At 40.7% G+C, this 25,862-nt stretch overlaps 1 protein-coding gene and 1 long non-coding RNA gene across 10 annotated transcripts in view; one reads left to right on the top strand and one right to left on the bottom strand.

The window, feature by feature from the left end:
• The window catches only part of SAMD12 (sterile alpha motif domain containing 12), a 492,602-nt gene that overhangs the window by 220,446 nt on the left and 246,294 nt on the right, over window positions 1–25,862 (top strand). For all 9 annotated transcript variants that reach the window (XR_002937745.3, XR_010159661.1, XR_682014.4 and 6 more), the window contains exon 4: window positions 23,675–23,815. Coding sequence is in view for 6 of the 9 variants with exons in the window: in XM_009455826.5 (XP_009454101.1) it covers window positions 23,675–23,815 (141 nt within the window). In the remaining 3 variants the exon portion in view is untranslated. The remainder of the gene's footprint in view (window positions 1–23,674; window positions 23,816–25,862) is intronic.
• LOC134810910 (uncharacterized) lies at window positions 2,791–8,882 on the bottom strand. Its single transcript, XR_010159663.1, has 2 exons — window positions 8,404–8,882; window positions 2,791–3,104 (listed from the first exon to the last, which is right to left on the bottom strand). It is a non-coding gene; the product is annotated as an uncharacterized LOC134810910 (long non-coding RNA).

Raw genomic sequence — 25,862 nt, 5'->3', positions numbered from 1 at the left:
CTCTTATTAAAAAAAAATACACCACACACACACAGACTGTACATAATATTTATAAAAGTATATCAGACTTTATTCCCCCTTTTCACTGAGAATTAGCCCAATTTGTGCAAGTTAGGACATATTTTTATTCCTTTCTCTTTGTTTTCATTAGCCCAGTTGCAACAGTGACCTGGTTGAAATTAGGAAATACTCTTGAATTTGAAGAAACTGAACTGGAAGGCTGTCATGAAGATGCAGCACTCCCTTCACAGACAGATATTTGTGATGCCTTGTTTGTGTGAAGATATGTGATAAATCACGAGAGAAGCTTAGTACCCAATTCACAGTGCAGGCTGTGTGGGTAGACTCTTGACAGGGATTTGGGTAAGTTTTAGATATTGCTTATCAGCAAGTTTTTACCCAACTTCACTATGTATTCTGGCTGGCTTCTCTATTTTGGGCAACATGCAGCAACTAGTTTTTAGCATCAGATTTTTTGTGTGTGTGCATGAAGAAAAACAATAAAAGATCAATAAGATGATGGCTTACCAAGGATTTGTGTTATCAGAGGTCATATAGTGGAATCTGAAGATGCTTAATATTTTGGGGTAATTCTGCTCTGATTGTCTTAGTGAATGCCAGCATCTGTTCTTTCATGCTTTTACATTATCAGACAGGGCTCCTTCTGCCATATCTCCTCCCTTGTTTTCTCCCAACACACACAGGAGAATATTTATGGCTGCCCATTGCTCTTAACTAGAAGGAAAACAAGGCCAGGAATCTCTAAGGGTTAAATGACATTCCATAGATAAAAGGTTGGGGTGTTATCCACACAATAACAGCCTTCAGTCTTTGACCCCATAAGGGGCTTTTCTGGCTAGAGCAGTTCCCTTATAAGCCTCAGTCCTTGGACATTTTGTCACTGTTTACATTTCTATGCAGAAAACATGGAAAAAGTGTTTTCTCCATGATGTTTCAGTGTTATTTCTCCATCTACCTTTTCTTTGCATCTTACATATTTCTCTCTCATACTTCGATCTTGCCTTTTATTAAGGGCTCTGCTCCTTAAATGTTCTTTTTTAGTTTCTGTACTTTATCAAAACCTCAGAAGTACCTCCGGTGACCCAACATCTCTGGCATATTAAATCTGAGTGTCAAATGCATGCACTTTCTTTGATATATGATCTAATAAGCCTTTTCTATCTCTAATTTCAATGATTTTGTAATACCAAATTATTTCCTTTTGTGGTGTGTGATTTTTTTTCTTCTCTAACTTCCCTAAGTTCAATAGGTTTTCATAATTAAATGCAGTGGATTGTTTAGAATAAAACCTTGGAAACATGCCTTTTTCTTATGGAAAGACAAGGAAACTGAGCTCTGTAAATCAGAATATTAAGCTTAACATATAATTTATAAGGAAGAAATAAAGGAAATGTAAATCACCCTCAAGTAAGCTCACTTTCATCTTAAAAATTAGATTGAAAATCGTGTGGATACATGTGTAAGTTATGAGAGACATTCTGAAAATAAAATCTCAAGGTTAAATACAGAAGCACATTTAGTAGATATTTGAGCAATCTCCAGTATCTTCAAAGGTTGTGTATGTGTGTTCAATCCCAGCAATGCATTCCATGACTTAACTCACTTTAAAAGTGAGTTCTCACATATCTAAAAACTCCTCATGAGTTTTTTAATTTTTTGATCTTTTACATGAAGCCCTTGGCTGGACACGGTGGCTCGTACCTGTAATCCCAGCATTTTGGGAGGCAGAGGTGAGAGGATCGCATGAGGCCAAAGTTCGAGACCAGCCAGGGAAACATAGTGAGACCCTGATTATACAAAAAAAAAAAAAAAGAAGAAGAAGAAGAAGGGAGTTTGTGGCACACACCTATAGTTCCAGTCACTTGTGAGGCACAGGCAGGAGGATCACTTGAGCCTAGGAGTTCAAGGCTACAGTGAGCTATGATTGCACTCCAGTCTGAGTGACAGAGCCAAACCCTGTCTCTAAAATAAATAAAGCCCAGATCTGTCATAATCCAATGCAGAAATATGTAGGACCTGAGGCGAAAAGGAACCAGTAAGACTATTGCTTTACGATCAAAGAAAATCTGAAATGTTATAAATTCACACTTTCAGCCATGTTCAGTTTTCAAAGTACTCTATGAATAAGGGAGAACTCTAGGAATATTTTCTGCAAACACATTTTCTTTTCATTAGAAGCAAGATACAGAAATGATCTGGATGCTTTGTATTGGGATGATTTGGCACTGGAAAATACAACCCAAACCAAATAAAATTTGATATTCAATTAGAAATTTGTGGTTTTAGACCTAACAATTCTATAACATCATTTTAAGGATGGTGCCATCTAATTGTTCAGTTTAGGCACATTTTGAAGCTATTCTTCACTGTAATAGTGAAGTTGTAACATTTGACATCTTTATGTGGAAGACTTAATTTAACCAATATAGTTTTCATTGAATTCAAGCTGTTGATGTTATGATAGCAATACATTTATCAGTTATAAGATTTTTTTTTCCATTCTCAGTTCTGTTTTTAGTGGCTGATCAGTATTCATTGGAACCGGCCTTTCTTTTGACAAAGGCTGTCTCCTGGAGTGTGAGGGTATGTGTTCTCACAGTCACAACATGGTGGAGTGTGTGTTGATTTACAGATTGTTGTAGCTGAAGGCATGTATCCTGCTATGCTCCATTACTCTGCATGCAAAGGAAAACATTTCAATTGTAAAAAGCAAGCTCACTTCGATTGTTAAAAAAATGTAGCTTCTGCAAGGGTCAGAGGACAATAATACAATTCTCTGTAACTTTATTGTCTGTAACTTTGACTTATTTATGTTTCCAAGTGTCTCCTGATGTATGGAAACTCATTATACAAAACTTACATCTACAAAATGAGAGATCAGCAAATTACTGTGTTTTTGTTACTCTCTTGTCCAATTCATACATTTTTGTAAGAAAGTTTCTTAAAATCATGTTCAGTGTCATATAGTGATTAGAAGTATGAGGTTTGAAATCTGGTGGTCCTAGATTTGTCCCAAGGTGTCGCCTCTTCTGGCTGCGAAGTCTTTGTCAGGATCCTTAACCAGTCTGCTTTTGTTTGCTCATCTGAAAAGTGAGAAGAAAGTAATTGTGCCTACCTATGAGAATCTGATGGGATAATTCGTGTCAAGCACTTATCACAGTGCCTGGCATAGAACAAGCCCTCTGTAAAACAGATTACGCATAAATGTTTGTGTGTGTGAAAATATATGCATGTGTATGCATACATAGGTATTTATTTATGATTTACATGGTGCCCAAGTACATCATGCACTGTGATTATATAGTGCTCATAGTGTTTTATGGAAAATGAGGCACACATAAAATCAATAGATGATACACACAGAATTTTTAGCAGCAGATTTATCTTACTAATTATGTATTGCAGAGGCCACTATTCAAAGTCTTTCATTCCTCTCACATACACACACCTATTAACTATAGAGATAGGTAACCTAGAAGCCTGCTAAAGGGTACAGTGAAGCCACCTGGGCTGTTTTAAAACCGTCACAGGCAACGTGGAATGTTTGTGTCAGACGATTGGGTACACCTTGACCCAGTGAAACCCTGCCAGTGCTTTGGTTCCCCATGAAGCAGGCTCAGAGAAGGAAATCTACCTTTCAGAAGTTTATTGGGTGGTGTCCTCATGTTCAATACTTGTGAGGGAAATGAAAGAAGCAGGATTGGGCAGAAGAAGTTGGGCTGTGATTCAGCCACAACGAGACCTCTGCCAACCCCACAGGGAGCTCTGAAGCTAAGATTGCCCTTCAAAGTTATCCTGAGTTGGAACTAGGGTACCTGGGGCAGGTACCTTCATACTTCCTGCCTCCCTCATCTACCAGTCGTTGGATGCAGGCTACTCGCAGGAAGAGAGGCATGACCTTGAGCAAGGTGGCTCTTCTTAGATCCAGGAAATTCCCAGAAGGACTGTCAGCTGTCAGCAGCAAGCAGCTGGGGAGTTCTTTAGTCCTTAAGGAGGATCTAAGTGTCACCGCATGAAGTCCATACCAATCATTAGAACTAATTATTGTTGGGAATTGTGGTTTGATTCAGCCTAAGTTATCTGAACTCTACTTTTATCTGGTCTTTCACACTTTTTCATTCTTTTCCACCCTTCCACAGCCATTTATTAAAAAAAAAAGAAAAAAAATTTATTGGGCCTGGTGTGATGGCTCACACCTGTAATCCCAACACTTTGGGAGGTGGAAGCAGGAGGATTGCTTAAGGCCAGGAGTTTGAGACCAGCCTGGACAACATAGTGAGACCTCATCTCTACTAAAAACTTTAAAAATTAGCAGGTGTAGTGGCCTGTGCCTGTATTCTCAGCTACTTGGGAGGCTGAGGTGGGAGAATCACTTGAGACCAGGAGGTCAAGGCTGCGGTTACCTGTGATTGTGCCACTGTACTCCAGCCTGAATGACAGAGTGAGACCCTGTCTCAAAACAAAAACAAACACACACACACACAAAAACAGCTTTATGGAAGTATAACTGATACACAATAAACTGCACATATTTAAAGTGTATGGTGAGTTTTGACCTATGAATATACCTGTGAAACCATCACTACAATCAAGGTAATGAACATGACTATCACTTCCCAAAGTTCCCTCATTTTATTTTTAATCCACCTCTCTCTTCATAACCTTTCTCCCCCGATTCCACTGATCTACTTTGTCAAGCAGTTAAGTTCGGTTTTTCTAGAACTGTATATAAGTGGAAGTGATGGTACTTTAATGAGGCCTCAAAATAAGAAGATAAAGAAAGATTCTCTTTCTTTCCAAAAGTTCTCTTCATATAAGCAGAGAAAGACCAGGCAGCAGAGGGGATGGAGAAGATAAGCTTTAGATTTGGAAAAACAGTAATCCAGAATTCTTCTGTCATTTGCTACCTATGTGATCGTAGCCATTTTATTTATTTATTTATTTATTTATTTTTTATTTTTGAGACAGATTCTCATTCTGTTGCCCAGGGTGGAGTGCAGTGGCACGATCTCAGCTCACTGCAACCTGCATCGGCCAGGTTCAAGTGATTCTCCTGCCTCAGCATTCCTAGTAGCTGGGATTATGGGCATGTGCCACCATGCCCAGCTAATATTTTTGTATTTTTAGTAGAGATGGGGTTTCACTATGTTGGCTAAGCTGATCTTGAAGTGCTGACCTCAAATGATCTGCCCAGCCTCCCAAAGGGCTGGTATTATAGGCATGAGCCACCACACCTGGGCAATAGTCATATTATTTAAATTCTCAAGCCCTGGCTTGGCGTGGTGGCTCACACCTGTAGTTCCAGCACTTTGGGAGCCCGAGGCAGGTGGATCACCTGAGCCCAGGAGTTTGAGATTAGCCTGGGCAACATGGTGAAACCCTGTCTCTACTAAAACAAAAATTATCCGGGCATGGTGATATGTGCTGATGGTCCCAGCTACTGCGGGGCTGAGATGGGAAGATCGCTTGAGCCCAGGAAGTCGAAGATGAAGTGAGCTGTGATTGCACCACTGCACTCCAACCTGGGTGACAGAGCGAGACCCAGTCTCATTCATTAATTAATTAAATTTGCAAGTCCCATTTTCCTCATTTTTAAAATGGGGATAATAGTTGAACCTACCCAGAGGGTTGTCACAAAGATTAAGGAATGAGAAATTGTTCATAGTTATACCCAGCCTGGCATAATTCGAATGAATTGTGATGATAATGTTTTTATTATAATATTGATGATGTGAAAGGTTTATGGTTCAATTTCAATGTAATTTCTTTACCTGTGTGGGGTCAAACAAAAGGTATCTAACCTAGGAGAAAAACTCAGTTATCGAGTGACCTAGACATGCTAGACTCTTCACTGTTCCACAATCTGTAGACTTGGGGTTTCTGTGCTTCAAGGACCTTATATTGCAAGGTGTGTTCTAGTGACTCCACCTTGCCAGATTTATCAGCACTCAACAGACAACCAGTTGCTTTTTCCTGAACCATACTTCTCTGGGATCTCATTCTCCCAGATTTTTTTCCATGTCTCCTGTCGCCCCTTGGGAGTGTCCTTGTTGGTTCATCTCACTGATCTACCCACTGAGGACCTCAGTTCCTCAAGGGATGTCAGTCCTAAGACCTGTGATCACACTTGCTTTCTTCTTGCCTATGGGTTTGTATGTCAGTTCTAATGATGGTGGCTCCCAAGCTAAAACCTCAAACCAGACTTCTCCTTGGAGCTCCAGCCTGTACAGCAACATGCCCACTTTGTATTTCTATTGAATATCTCATAGATGTGGGCAGTTTGGATTTATTACATGTCCAAACTACAAGTATTGTTCTTTTTCCTCGTCCTTGCTCACTCCATCTTCCCCATGGTAGCAGTTGCACTTTCTTTTATTGCCCAAGCCAGAAACATGTGGCTCACCCTTGGCAACTTCTGTCTTGCTTCAGATACCTCATTTCTCACCAAGTCCTTTAGATTCTGCATGGAAAATTTCCCCTCTCTGAGTATCTTCCTGTTACCACCTCTCTAGTAGAAACCACCATAAACTATGGGCTCAACAGAAGCTCTAGGTTCTGTACTGGTTTCTGTACTTTAAAAATCACCTCAATTATCAACTGGCACATGATAAGTCATTAATGGTTTATTAAATGAATGCTGAACTAAACAGACGCAGCCTTCCTAAGTAGAAGTAGCATGGTTCTTGTCTTTGCTCTGACAATTACTAGTCTTATGACTTTGGACAAATCTCTTCACTTTTCTGGGCCCATTTCTTAACTTTAAAATGAGGATGATAGTATTCTCCCTTTCTCACAGAGCCATTTATTCACTCAGGAAAACTTTAATGAATATCTACCAATTGCTGAGTGCTGCAGTTACTGAGATAAATACAACCCATGCTTTCTTCATAGAGAGCCCAGAGTTTAGAAGGAAGAACAGGCATGTGAACATATTCATGATTATATTATAATCGAGTAGGTGTAACAATGGAAGCCTACACAAGGTACACCTTTATGTAATGTTTAATTTGAAATGAAGGCATTGAGTCAGGTACTATACCAGACACTTTCTAATTTACTGCCTAATTTAACTTTCACATGGAAAACTCAGAGTGATTAAAATGATAATTATCATTTTACAGATGAGGAAACTGACTCAGTGGCATTAAATAAGTTACTCAAGCTCACAGAGCTTGCATGTGGAGACATCAACCTGCAAACCCAGGCTTTTTACTCCAAGTTCAGGTCTCTTTACTCGCACAAAACAATACATAATTAAAATATAAGTTATTGAACACATTATTGCTGGAAGAAGAATGAATGGACACTGAACTGAAGCATTTTATAACCAAATCTAAATCAGAAGAGAAAATTATACAAAAAAACTCACTTTTTTCTTCAACTTTCTCTTTTTTTCTAACTTTTTCTGGGTCTTTTTGTTTGTTTGTTTGTTTTTGTTTTTTGAGACGGAGTCTTGCTCTTGCGATCTCATTCACTGCAAGCTCTGCCTCCTGGGTTCACACCATTCTCCTGTCTCAGCCTCCCGAGTAGCTGGGACTACAGCCGCCCACCACCGCGCCCGGCTAATTTTTTGTATTTTTAGTAGAGACGGGGTTTCACCGTGTTAGCCAGGATGGTCTCGATCTCCTGACCTCGTGATCCACCCACCTCAGCCTCCCAAAGTGCTAGGATTACAGGCGTGAGCCACTGCTTCTGGGTCTATTTTTATGATTCTGATCAATTATAGAAAGAGTCTTATTGATTACGGTATGTACTTTTTGGTACCCACAGTGAACAAAGTGTTACTTAAAACAATGGCTTGAACTCTTTGAGGTTGGAGAACCTTGTACATGACATTTTGGTCCCTGAACACTGGCCTCAGGGTGTTTGCTAAAGAAAACCCAAGTGAACATTGCTTTTACTTTCTTTCTAAATAATTCATGAAATTTTTAATGGCATCTTGGAGTCTTAAGAGACAGCTCAATTTGAGAATCATTCTACATATCTGAGATACACGTTCTGTAATAATAGAATTATGAAAAGGGAAAGAAGGACATCTAAGTGGCCTGGGCCTTCAAGCCTAAGTCGTGAGTGAGCAGTGAATGAGGGAGTGTGGTACATAGGCTTTGGCATTCATGCGAGTGTTTGTAAATATAAATTGGCATGGATGTACCATACATTTCACCTGAGGGTATAAAGGGTCACATTGCTGACTCACCTGTAGCTAGCCCTCAGCTTTTGAACCCATTATCATCCATTGCTAATTTATATTATGTGCCAGGAACTGTGCGAAGTGCTTTTCTCTGTATTAATTAATTTAATCTTCGTAAATATTCCTATACTGTTAACATACCCACTGATGAGATGGGAAAATGGAAACTTAAAGCAGGGTAAGCAACTTACTGGGTAGTGTGTCATGGTGGTGATTTGCACCCAAGCATCTGACTCCACAGAGCATCCCCTTAAGCATCGTAAAGCCATTTGTCCATCTTTGAGAGCCAGCCAGTGCCCTTCCCAATCTTCAGGAGTTATCTTCTTCATTATGGTATGAGCTCGACTTCCTTCTCTCCTCATATGTTTCTCCCATCTTCTTCCAACTCCAGCACTATAATCTCTGGGAAAAAAGAGCTGAGAGGATAAAGCCATCATCCAACTATGTCTCAAGTTCCACAGTCATTGGCACCATCACTAGCCTGGGTCTACTAGGTGACTGTTGCAGGCCTATAAGTCTTTTGGCAAAGTCAGGATATTGGCACTACAGACATGGTAAACCCAGTCCATTCAAATATACATGAAAACGCAATATGGGACTGTCACTCTTAAGCTCTGCCACATTCTCTAACGTGGTTTTCTCTCAACAACATTTATTTTGACACTGCCCAAATATTATTTCACTAGTTTATTAAGCAATGTCCAGGATTTTGGCAATACATAAATGAAAAGATACACCCTTACTTTCAAGAGCTTGTAATTTGAGGAGGGAAGTAGACATCTTTACTCTAGCACTTGCCACCTTGTATTTTGCCCGTAGGTTCCAAGGTGAGTGAGGAAGAACTTGCTGAGCATCTAAGATCTGAACCAACCCTTGAAGCTCATCAGACAAGAAGGGAGGAAAGATATTTGAAGGCTGAGCATGTGTAGAGATGTGGATAATGGAAATCTGTTCATGTTCCTTATCTCATTCCAACATAGCTTTTAGTATGTAACCTGCTGATATCAAATTTTGGACTTCAAGCTTGATGAGCATATTGTTACTTTCTTTAAGGAACAAAGGGAACATGATGTAGATGTGTGTTTGTATTGTCTCTTCAGCACTGAAGCAATGCCAGTGTCAATCCATGTTTATGGCCTTGGTTTCCTCAAAGTTTTGTCACTTATCAAATAGGGGAAATTTAGCCAACTTTTATTACTCTTTTATTGATGAAGCCCCGGAATTTAAACTTCACTTGAAGTGCTACAGTTATGGGCTTTGTGACCCTTTAAGAGCAAATGCATGGGGCCAGGTGTGATGGCTCATGCCTGTAATCCCAGCACTTTGGGAAGCCAAGATAGGTGGATCACCTGAGGTGAGGAGTTCAAGAACAGCCTGGCCAACATGGTGAAACCCCATCTCTACTAAAAATACAAAAAAATTAGCTGGGCGTGGTAATGGGTGCTTGTAATCTCAACTACTTGGGAGGCTGAGGCAGGAGAATCACTTGAACCCAGGAGGCGGAGGTTGCAGTGAGCCAAGATTGCACCCCTGCACTCCAGCCTGGGCAACAAGAGCAAAACTCTGTCTCAAAAAAAAAAAAAAAAGAAAAAAATACATGGATATTTTTGCTTTTAGAACTGAGTCAAAATCCCTGTTCTGTACTGGTGGCTCACACCTATAATCCCAGCACTTTGGGAGGCCAAGGCCAGAGGATGGGCCAGGACATCAAGCTCAGGAGATTGAGATCAGTCCGGGCAGCATAAGGAGACCCTATCTCTACGAAAAAAATAAAAAATCAAAATATACATATATGTATATACACACATACATATAAAACAAACACCTAGCCGGCCATGGTGGTGTGCACCTGTAGTTCCAGATACTCTGAAGGCTGAGGTAGGAAGATTGCCACGGTCAGCCATGATCACACCACTGTACACCATCCCACATGACAGAGCAAGACCTTCTCTTGAAAAGAAAAGAAAAAAGAAATCCTTGTTCTGCTACTTGTGTGTGTTTTTACTTTGTCTCCATGAACTTCTATTTCCTCATCTTTGACATGGAGGTAACAGTACATCCCAGGGTGTTGCTGTGGATTAAATTGGAACAGTGGGTAGAAAAGAACCTGACATATAGTAGGTGATTTTTCCCAAAAGTAAGTTTTTTGTTGTTTTGCCTCCTCAGCAACCTGAGTCCTATAAACCCCTAATACTGAGGATTATTCTGGCCCTTGAGTTAACATTTGGCAAATCACTTGGTTGGAAGCAAACTCCTAAACCAATGGTTCTCAACCAGGGGTAGTTTCACCCTCCAGCAAACCTTTGCCAAAAATCTGAGACATTTTTGATTAACACAAGTAGGGATGGGGAGTGTTATTGTCATCTAGTAAGTAGAGGCCAAGGATGCCACACAGCATCCTGCAGTGCATAAGGTAGCTGCTATCACAAAGAATCACCTAGCCCCAAATATCAGTAATCCCCTGTTCTAGATAAAGTGAAGCAGAAAAGTTTGTCTATTTGCATATCACGTTGATGACTTTTGAAATTTTTTCTTTTTACCCCTCTATCATTAGAAAGATTTCCCAGGCTCACCATGAGGATCCCACCCTTTCGGGTGCTCCCATCATAGTTGTGGAGTGAGCTACACAGCTCCCCATAGGGTCTTGGGTGACCTCTTACCTTTCTTTAGGTCTGCTTCCTGAAGACAGTGACAGGTTTTTGTTTTTTGTTTTTGTTTGTTTGTCTTGAGACGGAGTCTCGCTCTGTCGCCAGGCTGGAGTGCAGTGGTGTGATCTCTGCTCACTGCAACCTCTGCCTCCCACGTTCAAGTGATTCTCCTGCCTCGGCCTCCCGAGTAGCTGGGGCTACAGGCGTGCACCACCAGGCCCAGCTAATTTTTTTGTGTGTATTTTAGTAGAGACAGGTTTCACCACGTGGGCCAGGATGGTCTCGATCTCCTGACCTCGTGATCCGCCTGCCTCAGCCTCCCAAAGTGCTGGGATTACAGGCGTGAGCCACTGCGCCCAGCCAACAGTACTTTTTATTGTGCTTACCACTGTGAGTAGTTACTCAGCACAACATGGGGAGAGAGGATGTCATATTATTCCCATTTTGCCAGCGAAGAAACGCAATCCTAGACAGGTAAATTATCACAACAGTGACCACGTAGCTAATGACTGGCTAATCCCGCCCTGGGCTTTCAACTCCAAACCCAAGACCTCTTTTTTTTTTTTTAACCAGAACTTTCCTAATGTATCTCATGGTCTTCATGGTCATGGCTACAGAGTTTTATCACATTATTGTTTTTGTAGCTGTTTAATACCTGCTGGTCTTACATTTCTGGGTAATTTTTAAGCTCCATGAAGGCAAAAGTACTGTTACTGTCTCTTCTATTGAATATATCTGAAGCTGTGATAATACTTGTTAATTTTTCTACCTAAGAAATCCCTGATACTGATGACATTTATCATTTAAAAGTTTAAGGAAATACAAATCCCTCAGTATTAGAGAAAGAATGTCAAAGTAGACTTAAAACTTTTTTGAACAGTACTTTGGCTATAGGTACTGGCTCAAATTGATTCACATGTAGGAACCAGCATGCCCAGTGCCTGTTCTCTTTGGCATGTGAACACTGTCCTTATGTGTTTAGTTGTTATGACCACAAAGTAGAATATTGAGGGGCAAGAAGATGCTTGTTAATAGACACTTACATGCTTCTTGGCAATTAATTTAAAAAGATGTCTAATGCCCAGTGGGTTTCTCACCACCTAGTGACGCTTAATAAACAGAGAATCCCAAACCAGTGCATACAAATGCAGACAAATAAAAGTACCAAGAGGTTTGGTCTACCTATCAAAAACAGAAAAGACCTTGAAGGTTGTTTATTTTATCATAAATCTTCCATTATAGTCTCCATTATGTTGGTACTAGACTTCTTTGCTTGAAAAATCTGCTCTGAGGTACAAGGCAAGTAATTACTGAGTCTTCCCAGGGACTAAGACAAAATTCCCAAACAAAATCTTTTAGAGTTTTTAAAAATTAATTTTTTGGATGGGATTTGGTAATTACATGTACTAACAAACGCTGTAGAATATTTAACCTTTAACATACTGTGTGTGAGCTGTGTATTCCTTCTTGGAGAACTAAAAACAATGCAGGGTCACATTTTCTGTTTGAAAAGCACTGTAATATATTTCTTTCTGAATTTATATTTCAGGTGGGAATTAATGTTATTCCAATTTTCTCCTATTAACCTGAATATATTCAGCCAAAATAATAGATTGTCTAAAATAGTATTTTTACCCAAGACAGGTAAAAAAAAATCAATATACAGTTCCCATCAGTATGGTAAATTACAGTAACTGCAGTGCAAATTTCCATTAACCCTTCTCTTCCTTGGCCCAGAGAAGGGGCCTTCAATTAACTGCTAATCATCTAAATGTAACCAAGTGAGTGACCGGGCTTGACGGTGGGTAGTGCTCTCAGGTAGAAGTGAGAGGAGACTTATTGGTCTTGGAAGGTTTTGTGTGTATTCTTGCCAGGAAATGAGGCAATGGGTTGGCTGACCTTTGAGTCCTTGCTAGCTCTGGTATTGGGTGATTCGTAGTCACCTTCAGGAAATCAGACATTGGGCTGGGGGTTACTTAAGAAGCTGGATTTGCAATGCATCTCTAGGTTATGAAAAATGAAGGGCTAGCTCAGACTTGGTCTTGGTTGGCTATTGATTTAGAATAGGCTACACAGAATGGAATCACAGAACTTGGAGTCCACTCCTAAAGTCAGCTGAAACCCTGCAAACAAGGCTGCCTGAATTCCTTTGCACTGAAAGTTGGAGGGACATGGAAGAAGGAATGTTGAAAGTTAAATTTGGGCCGGGCGCGGTGGCTCACGCCTGTAATCCTAGCACTTTGGGAGGCTTAGGCAGGCGGCTTACGAGGTCAGGAGATCGAGACTATCCTGGCTAACATGGTGAAACCCCGTCTCTACTAAAAAATACAAAAACTTTATCCAGGCATGGTGGCGGGCACCTATTTTCCCAGCTGCTTAGGAGGCTGAGGCAGGAGAATGGCATGAACCCAGAAGGCAGAGCTTGCAGTGAGCCAAGATCGTGCCACTGCACTCCAGCCTGGGTGACAGAGCAAGACTCCATCTCAATAAAAAAAGTTAAATTTGAAAGTAGCAACTTGTAAACCAACCATGACCCATATATACGTAATTTGTTTGGCTGTGACCCATATATACGTAATTTGTTTGGCTCTCATAGTATGGAAAAAAATAGCCAATTTTAAATTGGGAGATTTCATAGAACTTCTGGATTTTCACTTGTATCTAACTTAAAAATAAAAGAAGTAGCAATACTTAGCTTGTATTCTATCATAGCAAGAATGTATTGGAATTGCCCATTTTAGGGGAAAAAAATTGTCCAGTCCACTACCGTCTATCCTTTTTTTTTTTCTTCTTTGAAATGGAGTCTTGCTCTGTCACCCAGGCTGGAGTGCAGTGGCATGATCTCAGCTCACTATAACCTCCTCCTCCCGGGTTCAAGTGATTCTCCTGCCTCAGCCTCTCCAGTAGCTGGAACTACAGGTGCATACCACCATGCCTGGCTAATTTTGGGGGTTTTTTTTGAATTTTTAGTAAAGACAGGGTTTCACCATGTTGGCCAGGCTGGCCTCAAACTCCTGACCTCAAGTGATCTGCCTGCTCCCAAAATGCTGGGCTGCGTAGGCTCCCAAAATGCTGGGATTACAGGCATAGGCCACCGCACCCAGCTTCAGTCTACCTTTTCTTAGTCATCCCTTAGGGCAGTTCTCTTCACCCAATTATGTTATCCTGACAAGAGCATCTGAGTTTATGACCTCTGGTATAATTTTATAAGGAAGTTGCCCTGATACATCAAGCATACATAAATATGCAGTCAGATTAAGGTGTACTTCAAACAATTTGTAAGAAATTCTAACTAAAATACATTTACCGATGATTAACTTTTTGAGAACCAATTACTATAGGTTCATATCATTCTTACCCACTTACACCATGATAGGCTTTTGTGAAATGCTGGAGAGGAATGGCAGTACTGTGACTTAACCGAGAATCCCTCATAAAGTAGGATGTTTAAGTCAAGATTCTCTTGGTGCAAGTGGTACAAATGAGCTCAACTAGCTTATCCCCGTCTGCTGCCACATATTGACTCACATAACCAAGAGTGCAGGGGTATCTGACTTGATGCCAGGCTGTATTTGAGAAATCAAATAATGTTCTTTCTCTCTCTTTTTTTCTCTGACTTTCTCCTCTCACCCTACTTTACTCTTTCCCAGCTCTGGTCTCTCTGTTGGCTAAATTCTCTAGGAAATTCCCTCCATAGGGTGGTAAAGACAGCCACTAACAGCAAGTCTAGCATTATATTGTCCCTTGGGACATAGTTGAAGCTAGAAAGAGAACTTTCTTCTTAGTGGCCATAACGATCCCAGCAAAGAAATGTAGATATTCTGGTCTGGGTCACATACCCAGGATTAATTTAACAAGTATCTTTTTAGTGCCTACGTTGAGTAAGGCTCTAGTGAGGTGCTTGAGAACCTCAAGGAATCCCTGCTTTCATGGAGCTTACTTACGTTATGGGAAGAGGTGGGAGTGAATCCAAAGATAAACATAATAAGCAAGAAAATTACATAGTACTCTAGAAGTAAAAAGTACTAAAGGGAAATTGCTTTTAACTGTTAAAAACCCCACCAGGTGAGAAAAAGCCGCTCTCAAAAGACAAAAGAGAGCTGCTTTTATCAGAAATAAGCAGAGATGTAGTGTAGGCAAAAATGAAGTGCTTATACTATTAGTTCTACAAATGGAGGGTTTTACTATTGGGAATATCATCACTTGTGTCTCACCTCTGCTGCTTTGTGGTGGAAGGTAAAAATAAAGAAAGAGACTAACACCAAGCATGAAATGGCGAGTATAGCCCAGCAGTAACTCCTTGCTGCGGGTTTCACACCACAGTCATATAGAGCTTCTGGTTCTTCGGTCTCCATCTTTGCCTATGCTGTTCCCTGTGCCTTGAATGCTCTTCCTACTAACCATCTTGATTTTTTGTTTTTGTTCAAGGTTGCCAGATGGGTTAAATGCCCCTCTTCTGGGCTTGCAAAGAACCTATGTTTGCCCCTCTGGCAGGGAAATTATCTTATTTATCCTTGTCTACTAGTTTCCAGTAGTATAGCTGGTTCAGTCCATGGTACACATACAGTCTATGAATCTGTTTGATGGCTGCTTTCAGAGACCCATCATTTCCCTGTCGTTCTCCACCAAGTGAAACATTACGCCCTTGTGCATAGTGATGCTATGACAATGTTCCCACTGCTTGCATTTAAGCCCTCAGAGATGAAGACGTTTTCCTGACCCTCAGCCTCTCATTTGCTCATGAGTTCTGTTCCCTTTGCAAGAAGTGGCCTTGAGGAGTATGTAGGTTTGTGTAAAGAATCTCTGGGTGGCAGTTTAGGGAGGTGGTTCAGAGCATGGCTTCTGCCTATGTTTGTATCCCAGAACTGCAGGTTATTAGGTATAAGGCCTTCAGCTGTTTTATAGCTCTTAATAATAGATAATAATAGTACCTTCAGAAAACTGTTGACAATGACATAATCTATGTAAAGCTACTAGGATAGTGTTTAACAGAGTAACTGCACCATAGACATTTGATATTATTATTACAATTATGAGGAGGAGGAGGGGAGTAGGAGGAGGAGGAAGAGTAAAAAGAAGTGGTGGCCAATCAAGGAACAGTAGTATCCAAATTCTGTTATTGTGGTTCCAAGTTGCAAAAGTCCTATGTATGTATTATTTCATTTGACTCTCATGGTCATTCTATGAGATAGTGTGGTTTTCATCCCCATTGAAGAGATGAGTAAATTAAGACTCAGATTGTGCTTTCCTAGACATTTATCTACACCTGTTAGCTGTGATCCCATGCTTTTGTGATTTTGCCTCTCTGTTTCTTTGTTCCCAAAATTCCAATTTTTGAGTAATGGCATGATTGGAGAAACATAAGTTTGGGCTAGGGGACACTGGTTGTATGCCCCATACCTGCTGCTCTGGACCAGCCAGACTGGGGTGGAGCAACAGGCATTTGCTTGGTGCATGACCCAGGCCTTTACCTGAGAGCAGTTTTGGAGCTAACCCAGTGCACAAAGGGCCAGTTATTTGGGGAACTGTCCAATGATCTATTTCTGGCAGAAAAGAGGCTTTGTAATTCATCCTATTCTGGGAAAAGTGGCACCCCCCAACCACATGCAGTGGCACTAAGATTTCCCAATAGGACAGGGTCTGAGGCCACTCTTGGCTCACCTCCAGCTTCCCCTGTCATTTCCAATCATGCCTTATGACATGCAGTCATTTATCTTGAAAAGTTGTGCCAGGCTGTCTGTTGCAATTCTCTGAGCGAAAGATGAAGGGCACCTGGAATAGAGACCAGAGACCAGGCTTGGCTTGAAAGTCGGAGACATGGTCTAGACCTAAGTCTCTACCTCATCTTCTGTGCTGTTTTAGGCAGGACACTTTCTCTGTGCCTCACTTCTCCATGACGAGCACAATGAATCCTGTGCCGTAGTCAGAAACTCAAATGTTCCTTTCAGCTGTGATAGGCTGAATAATATCCACCCAACAGCATCAGGTCCTAATCCCTGAAACCTGAAAATGTTACAAGGACAAAGGGTCTTTGCAGATGTATTAAGTTGAGGATCTTCACAAGGGAAGATTATCTCAGGTTGTTCAGATGGGCCCCAAATCCAATCCCAAGTGCCCTTGTAAGACAAAGGCAGAGTGAGATTATACACACGCAAGAGGAGAAGGTGATAGGAGAATGGAGGCAGAGATTTGTGGCCACATGCAAGGGGGTACTGGCAGCTGGCAGAAACAGGCGTATCAGAGAATGTTTCGTGTCCTACAGCTTCCAGAAGGAGTGTGGCCCTTCCGACACGTTGATGTTAGCCCAATGGAACAGATGCTGAACTTCTGACTTCCAGAACTCTGAGGAGTAGATTTCTATTGTTTGAAGCCCCTGTGTTTGTGATAGTTTGTTATGGCAACCATAGGAAATGAATAAACTGCTCTGTGACTCAATTATCCCTCACCTTTTCTTGCTGCTCATCTGCTCAGCAAGGTTTCTAGTCTCAGTTGGTATGTGTTCAAAAATAGAAAAAGGCACTCATCTTTCTTTAAGCCTCATTTAGTCTCGTGTTCTCTATTGCTTTCAATTGGCATGTGTTTCTGTGGTCACCACAATGAAATGGAGCCTCTTCCCTCTATATGTTCAGTTTCTTCTTCTTGTTTTAACCGACAGCTTCCAATCAAGTCTTTTACATCTTTTCTGATATAAGTAATTTAGTAGTCTTGAGAGCATCAATTTGTGGTAAAGAAGATTACCTTTATGTTAATTTAGTAGCACTAAGGATATGTGCTCAGTAAATACTTATGAGCACTACTGCGTGCCAGCACACAGGCAGCACCAGGGAATCCTGGGGGTAACAGGGCACCTGACAGGAGAGACACCCCCAGCATGTTAGTGTTCTCCAGAGAAACAAAACCAAGAGGGTATATACACAGTATGAGCATATGTATACACACATATACATATACATGTACATACAGAGAGAGATTTATTATAAGAAATTGGCCTGTGTAATTATGGAGGCTGGCAAATCCAGAATCTGCAGAACCAGTGTCCCAGTTGGAGTTGAAAGGCTAGAAGCTGCTGTAGAACCAGGAAGAGCTAACATCCTAGTTTGAGTCCAAAGGCTGGCAGGCTACTATAAAATTAAGAACCAATGTCCCAGTGCAAAGGCCATCAGGCAGGAGAATTCTCTCTTAGTCTAGAAAGGGTCAGCATTTTGTTCTACTCGGGCCTTCAACTGCTTAGATGAGGCCCACCCACATTATGGAAGTCAGTCTGTGTTATCCGCTTCACCAAGTTAAATTTTAATCCCATCCCCAAACACCCAGAATGATGTTTGACTAAGTACCCGGGCACCTCATAACCAAGTCAAGTTGGCATATAAAACTAACCATCACACTTGCTCTTGTATTACTGGCATTCTAGTGGAGCACACACAGTCATGCTTTTCCTATGTATGCTCAAGCTTCAGATTGCGGCAAAACTCAAATTTTCCAAGACTGCTAGCAGAGTACCATGTTCCTGCTGTGGGAACATCCTCACTGAATATTCCCCGGCCCGAGCCTCTACAAGGAGTTCTGGGGAATGTTTTTAGCCCTGAGGGCACCCAATAAGGCTAAACAATACAGAGCTGGGTTGTAAGAGGTCCCTCTGATTTCTCTAAGTTCTGCCAGGATATGCCTATGCTTACCTTACCCCCCAGACAACTCAGAGCTTTGGGGTTCGAGGAGAGTCTTGAAGGAATAAGAGCATTCAAGAAAAGAAGAATATTTTAATTGTTTTTTCTTTGTTTAATTCTGTCGTGTTTATTCTTCTCCATATCCCAAGTGCTCTCTAAAGAAAAAATAGCAGTAATGCTGCCAGGATTTCCTCCTTCCAATGCATCCTCTCTCAAGCAGTGACTCAATTTCTTGCTCGGAAATGGTGCCTCCAGCCATTGGTGGCTCAGGTTGAAAATGTGAGTCATCTCTGATGTCTGTCTTTCCCTCAGACCCCACTTCTGGGCATTGTAAAGTTATTAAAAATATAGCCAGAGTTTTACTATTTCTTATTACTTCTTCCCTGCCACCCCAGTACAAAGACACCATTACCTCCTGCTTAGATGACTGTGATCGTCCGCGGACTCCTCCTTGCTCCTACATATACCTCTGCCTCGAATCCATTCTCCACATAGTGACCAGAGGGATTCTTTTAATACCTGATATCATGCCCAAGTTATCCTTGCTCAAAACTTTCCATATTCAGAAGAGTAAAATCCAAAGTCCACTCTAGGGCTTCTGAGGCCCTGTGTGATCTGACCCTGTCTTCTCTGAGACCTAATTTCTGACCATTCTCTTATCTCACCTGCTCTGCCCTAGTGACACTAATCTCCCTGTCATTCCTCTAATTGCGTTGACACTTCTATTCCCTCATTCTCCTTTCTGGTTCCAGCCTCACCCCTTCAGAGAGGCCTTTCCTATCCTAACCACCCCAACTACAATAGCCCTCATCTTTTTAATAGGCATCCCTGTCTGCCCCTTCATTCTGCTTTTTCTTCAGAGCACTTATGACTATCTGGGATCATATGTCTGTCTCTAGATCTAGATCTAGTTGTCGGTTTACTTGTGTGTCACCTTTCTCCCACACTAAATGGTGAGCTCCATGCAGGCAGAAGACACTACTTGTCTCCATATCACAGCACCCCAAATAGTGGCAGGTACATAATGGTGATCAATAAATAATTAATAATGGAAAAGAGTAAAAGGCAGGGAGTAAGAGCAATGTGAAAAACTTTAAGCTTCTTCTAACCTCAAGAGTCTGTGAGTTGGTGAAGGGCCCAGCAGCCCAGGTCACCTAATTACTGTTATAACAAGTTTGATGGTATCAGGCAATTCAGTTGGTGCTTCTTGTTTGAGATTGAGTTGATTTTTCACTCCTTGGTCCTTCTCTGTATTGGCAGAGGACCGCAGAGCAAGGTGGCCAAGAGACTCCTGTGAGTAGAAGCAGGGAATGTTCATGCGGGGATGGTGCTCCTGTGTTGTCTGTCTACGATGGCAGCCCCCCTCTTCATTCATGTGGCAACTTTAAAAAAATATTTGCTCTATCAGGTTTTGTCTAACTCTTGCTTCCTCCTTAAGTCCTAGGTTACATGTTCATTACTCATTAACAGCTTCCTGGTGCCCAGACTAGGTTAGATCACCCTGTTCTGAGCTCCTATATTTGCCTTTCTTAGCATTCATCACATACTCGTAGACATTTGCCATGAGCTACCTTCCTTGTCAGCCTGAAGGCTTCAAAAGTGACCCTGTCTGCTGTGTTCATCACTGTACCCAGGGGGAGTATCAAAATAACAGAGGCCTAGTGAGTGCTCTATAATTGTTTGTTGAACTAACAATTGAATTTTATGATAAACAACAAAAATTAACATAAATTATAAAATGATGATTGCTTATCACTTCCTTGATACCTCATCAAAACAGTACCACACTTATTTGGATGTTCGTTCATTTTGTATTCAGCAGGAGGTGGTGGAATAGGAGATTAATGGGACATTTACTCCTAGAAATAATTTAATTATTACAAAAATTTTCCAGAACCATCAATCTGTAGAAACCATCCAAAGAAGACCGTGAATCGGATTTTGTTAATAAGATTTTTGGTATACAGATCATGATCTTTTCTAGAAGTGATTTTATCAGGAAATTTTAAAATAAATTTTATCCTTAATCTTTCTTGAAAACTAACCCTTTTATTTTCCTACCAAGGAAGATAAAGCGCAACTGAATATAGAGTGGGAAAAATTAGGACCAGCTCTCATGTTTTAAATATTCTTTAACTTCTCAATTTCTCTTCCAACAGAGTAGAAATAATTATATTCTCAGGATTTGGATTAAATAATTTGAACAGTTGGACATTTAATATGTGAGCTGTTCATAAGCATGATTGTTTGTATCACACAGTCGGAAAATGAACAGACTTTTATAACTGACAGAATTTTCTGACTCATATATTTAAACCCAATGCTATTAACCCACCAAAGTAGAAATAACATTCTAGTAGGGCTATGTATCCATACTTTGACCAATCAGATGCATTTTTGGAAAGGCTGGGGCTACAGGTTTACAGGAAGGCATCAAACAAAGGAAAGTTGAGCTGCGTGCGCTGGAACAAAACCCTCGCTCTGATGCCTTAACACTGTGTTCTAACGATGGCCCAGCCAGCTTAAGACAAAAGCAGCCATGTGTCTTATCAGCGCCTCAGCAGCTCTTGCTAGGAAATGCCACAGCTTGTGAAACCACAGCCCAAATAATTGGGAACAGAAAGGAGGGAGGGTGATCTACATTTTTATGTTGGGAGGGATTAAGATCATCGGAGCTTCAGGGAGTGTTTTATGCAGTATTTATAAGTTTATGACATGTATAAAGATGTAGATGTCTGTTATTTGGAGGCCAATTATCCATATAAGTGATATTTAAGCCGTATTCTTTGTTTTCTGAGTGAAACTTCTGGACTAAGGTCTGACAGTGAGCAGAGCATTGGACTGCAGGGCTATCCTGGAAGCCAGGCACTCAGGCTCACCTCTCCTTAGCATTCCTCTACTTTTTACCTTTGTGTGTGCCAGCAGCCAGAAATGGGGAAAGGAAAGGAAATCTAAAGCCATCTGTTTGACTTCTTGAAAACATGTAAATTCCAGTCACAGGGCCAACTGCTGCTACAACAGATTATCACAAACTCCCATGGCTTTAAACAACACAAATTTATTGTCTTACACTTATCGGGGTCAGAAGTCCAAAAATGGGTCTCACAGGGCTAAATTCAGCTTCTTAGTGGAGCTGCTTTCTATGGGGTGTGGGAGATAATTCATTTCCTTGCCTTTTCCAGCTTTTAGAGGCTGCCTGAATTCCTTGGCTCTTGGCCGCTTCACTTTGACCTCTGCATCCATTATCACATGTCTCTCTGGCTCTCCCTTCTCCCTCTTTCACTTCTAAGGACGCTTGTGATTAGATTGGACTCACCTGGATAATGAAAGGTACTCTCCCATCTCAAGATCCTCCTTACCTTAATCACATTTGCAAAGTCCCTTTTGTCATGTAAGGTAAGAAATTAACAGGTTCCAGAGATGAGAACATGGACATCTTTAGGGGCCCATTAGTCCACCAGCCATAGAAAGCAATGGAAATTACTCGAGTCTGATTTTGTCCTTTCCTTCCTTTTCTCATGACCACCACGATCTGCCTGGTGTTTCCAAGCCTGAGCTGTAGTTATGTAGGATTCCCCTTACAAATGCAGGTTCCACTGAATCTTCAGACCTCCACCCCCAACCACCGCACATCCAAGAACTCACTTCCTCTCCAGGCATTGGTCCAGGGCCACATCTATATTAGTATAATTCTCACTAGTGTTTCTTATTAAACATCTCACTTCTGGGCACATGTTGGGAGGACAATTGGTGGCCCTTTTGTGGGTGGAAATGTTCATGCAACTAGTTCTGGCCAATGATTTATAAATGACTCTAAGCTGAGCATTTCATTGATGGCATGAAGATCTTCTAGCACCTTCTCTCCTCCCTCTTGTTACATTGATCAGCAGCATTCAAGATGGGTAGACTTGCAGTTAACATGCAGAATAAACTGGAAGTAAAGTTTGTTATAGCCACTAATATGTTGGAATTGTTTTTTACAACAGCATATAAACTAACTTATCCTGACTGATGCACTTAGCAAAGGTTAAAAGGAAGGAAACTAGAAGCATAAACAACACAAGCTGCTGCTAACTGGTTTTCTCCATTCACCTGTCTCCTTGTGAAATGTATATGATAATATACCTAAAGACATCATTCGTCACATGTAATTGCCTCTGTCTCTTCTTCATCTGTGGAAATGAGAAAAGATCTGCAGATGTGATGAGTAGGAATGTCGGAGAAGAGTAGTGGGTGGTGCTATGGGCATTTAGCAATGATCACTCTTTTTATTTTTTGCAGTAAACCCTCAGAATGGAAATATGCTTATTTTAGGGCAAGCACAGAGTGGAGGAGAATTTGATGGAAATCACAGTAGGAAGAGAAGTATACAGGGAAAGAAAGGTTGAAGAGAGGCCATGCCAGCTGACCATAGCCCAGGGTGTCTGCACACTGCAGGCACTCACACCTCTAGGTGCCTTGTTTTTGAACTCTTTGGATGCCCTTTTACCCCACTCTTCTCCCTCTCAGCCCTGCTAGAACCCTTGCATTAGGCCAGTAATTGGGATTAAGGCATAGCTCCCAACAGCTAGAGATGGAACCTCCAGCCCAATGCCAGGGGTACAGCAGGAGTGTCAGTTGCCTGCAGATTAAAACTGGACTTTAAATGCATATTTCGCAGAAATGTTATTATATCCTGTATTACGCATTGCTAGAGTTTCTGTATATACCACTGTTAGAGCATCCAGTTCTTCAGCTGGGTTGTAAGTGAGTTGTCAGTGACTTGGGCTCCTGTGGGCCAGCCTGAGAATCCAGCCCCCAGTGAAGAGCATTGTTTCTATGGCAACCTGCAATTTGTGACCCAAATATCCAGGTTAAGGTTTTCCTATTTTATCTAACTGAATGTATGAGTCACACATTCTAACTGAATGTGTGAGTCAGTGGGGTTTCCCAATGTTCAATTAAAAGTTAGGGTTCTCTTTTAAATATGTGTATTTTTTTCACCCAGATAATCCATTTGTGTCAGCAATAATAATGGAGGACCTTTATTCTAAAATGTCTGTGTTTAGGTAGAAACTTCTGTGATGGCAGGGTTAGTCAAGACCAAAATGGACATCTTTCTTCAGCAAGTAGTTCATTTGCTTTTCCTTTTATTTCTTAAAACCCTGCAGGGCGAGCCCTGCTGAGACTTACTGACAAAAAGCTCGAGCGAATGGGGATTGCCCAGGAGAACCTCCGGCAGCACATCTTACAACAGGTGCTCCAGCTGAAGGTGCGAGAAGAAGTCAGAAATCTACAGTTACTCACACAAGGTACCCTGTTGCTTCCTGATGGGTGGATGGATGGGGAGATTAGAAGAAAGAACACCTTACTATTAGGACAGACGGGAGTCAGGGAGAATTTGTTATTGTTTCTTCACAGAATTTCCATCATAGAAAATAGTATACAGATTTAAAGATTACTTCCCTTTGAAAACTTTTTCCATAGCTCACTAGGGAGAAGCATGCACAAATAAGTAATGGATGAGCAAACAGAATTACCTGAGCTAACTTCAAGGTCGTCACATACAGTTGTATGGATTGTGTACTGCACAACCCCAGAGAATACCAGTCACATCAATCAGGGTACGATTGCACTCACTAGAGTTGTATAATGTGCAGCCTGCACAACTGTACAGTCCAGCTCTAGCTATCTTCACCTGCGCCAATTGTGAGGGCACTTTAGAATCTGAGTGATTCAATAGTTACGATGACGAGTGATATAAGTGTGGTTTTTGTTGTATTTTTGTTTTGTTTTTCACCGGTTAGTGGGAGAAAAACATTTTAGATATGTATAACTATACATGAATGTATTATACACACACTTTAGAGATTGTAAGAACCCCATTTAGCTTCTTGAAAGTGGAATAATTTTTAAAATAAACTATAGTGAATCTAAAACTACACTGTTAAGAGTATATAATTCTTAACAGGAATTATAAATAACTTCAATATGATGAGAGCACTTAAGATCTCAATAACTGTGGAAGTGACAAAATAAAGCTAGAATTCGAAGAAAGCCTTAAGTTACACTATATGTAACTTATATGTCTACATGAGATTTGGATGCTATCAACCTTCATTGGCTATAAACTTTGTTTTATTTTAGTGTCCATTGTACATCATTTTAAATGAAAGGATGATAAAATATGTGTTTTTGAGAGCCTTGAGTATTTGTCATTCTGCAGAATATTGTAATTGCATGCATACTGATATTGGAGAAATCTGGGTCAGCCAAGTTTCATGTTATTGCATTTAGATTAACCTAGTAATAGTCCATTTGCCTAGAGGAAATAATGTGCTCCCTGAAAGATGACTATTCTAGAAGGATAAATATAGACTTCAAGTGATCGTAAAATTGTTTGTCTCATATGCATTATTTGCATTTTGTCCTCAGAGACTTCCAATGGTGAATTTACTGGTATACTAAGTGATTTAAATTTGAATGTGAAATACCAATAGGCTTTTAAGCTTCTTTTAAGAATTAGATAGAAATACGAAGATTATGATAAGAAAGTCTGTCACAGTGCTATTTGGAAAACGGAAAATTTACAAGCAACCTAGAGGTCCAGCAATGTGAAAAGAATCAAGTAATTCTGCTTAAATTCATAAGATTCAGTATAATGCCCAGTTATTAAAATTACATCTTTAAAGAATACATGACAACATGGGAAATTACGTAAGTCATACAAGGTGGGAGGAAAGGTCATGTGTAAAATTGTATGCATAATATAAGCCCAGTTTTGTAAAAACCATATATTCTTATATGTACAGAAAAAAAGGACTGCAAGCAAATATGCCAACCATTTTAATAAAGGATCTCTCTGGATTGTGGGATAAGTGGGTGACTTAAATTCTTATTTTTCTGTATTTTCCAAATCTTCTGCAAATTCATATTACAATTATAATCAGAAAATACACATATGCATTTTTTTAAGCTTCAACCACAAGCATAGCTGCCCAGCTTCTGTTTAGTGTCTGGTTTTTGCAGCTCATTCTTTTTCCCTCTGGTGATGATCTATATAGAATGAGACCTAAACTCACATGTGACGCATTATGTGTGCCTTTGACTCTTTTCCTCTACTAGTGTCAGCCTGCAGTGTGTTTGCTTTGGAGAATCATTTTCTACAGCTCTCATTGCCCTAGATGCATAATATATAAGATTTTTCCTAAGATAGTACTCAGGTCTATTAAGCTAAATATGCATATGTGTTCTGGGAAGATAATGCCCAGTTCAGTCCTTTCAATTCAGTTGTTGTTGTCACTTTCTTGAGCTTTGAAAAGCTGTACATTTTTAATTCTTCCATTCAGTTCCCTTTGG

The sequence above is a fragment of the Pan troglodytes genome, chromosome 7, assembly GCF_028858775.2.
Source record: "Pan troglodytes isolate AG18354 chromosome 7, NHGRI_mPanTro3-v2.0_pri, whole genome shotgun sequence".
Taxonomy (NCBI): domain Eukaryota; kingdom Metazoa; phylum Chordata; class Mammalia; order Primates; family Hominidae; genus Pan; species Pan troglodytes.
Note: the sequence above shows the minus strand (reverse complement) of the source record. Positions and strands in the feature narration are given on the sequence as shown.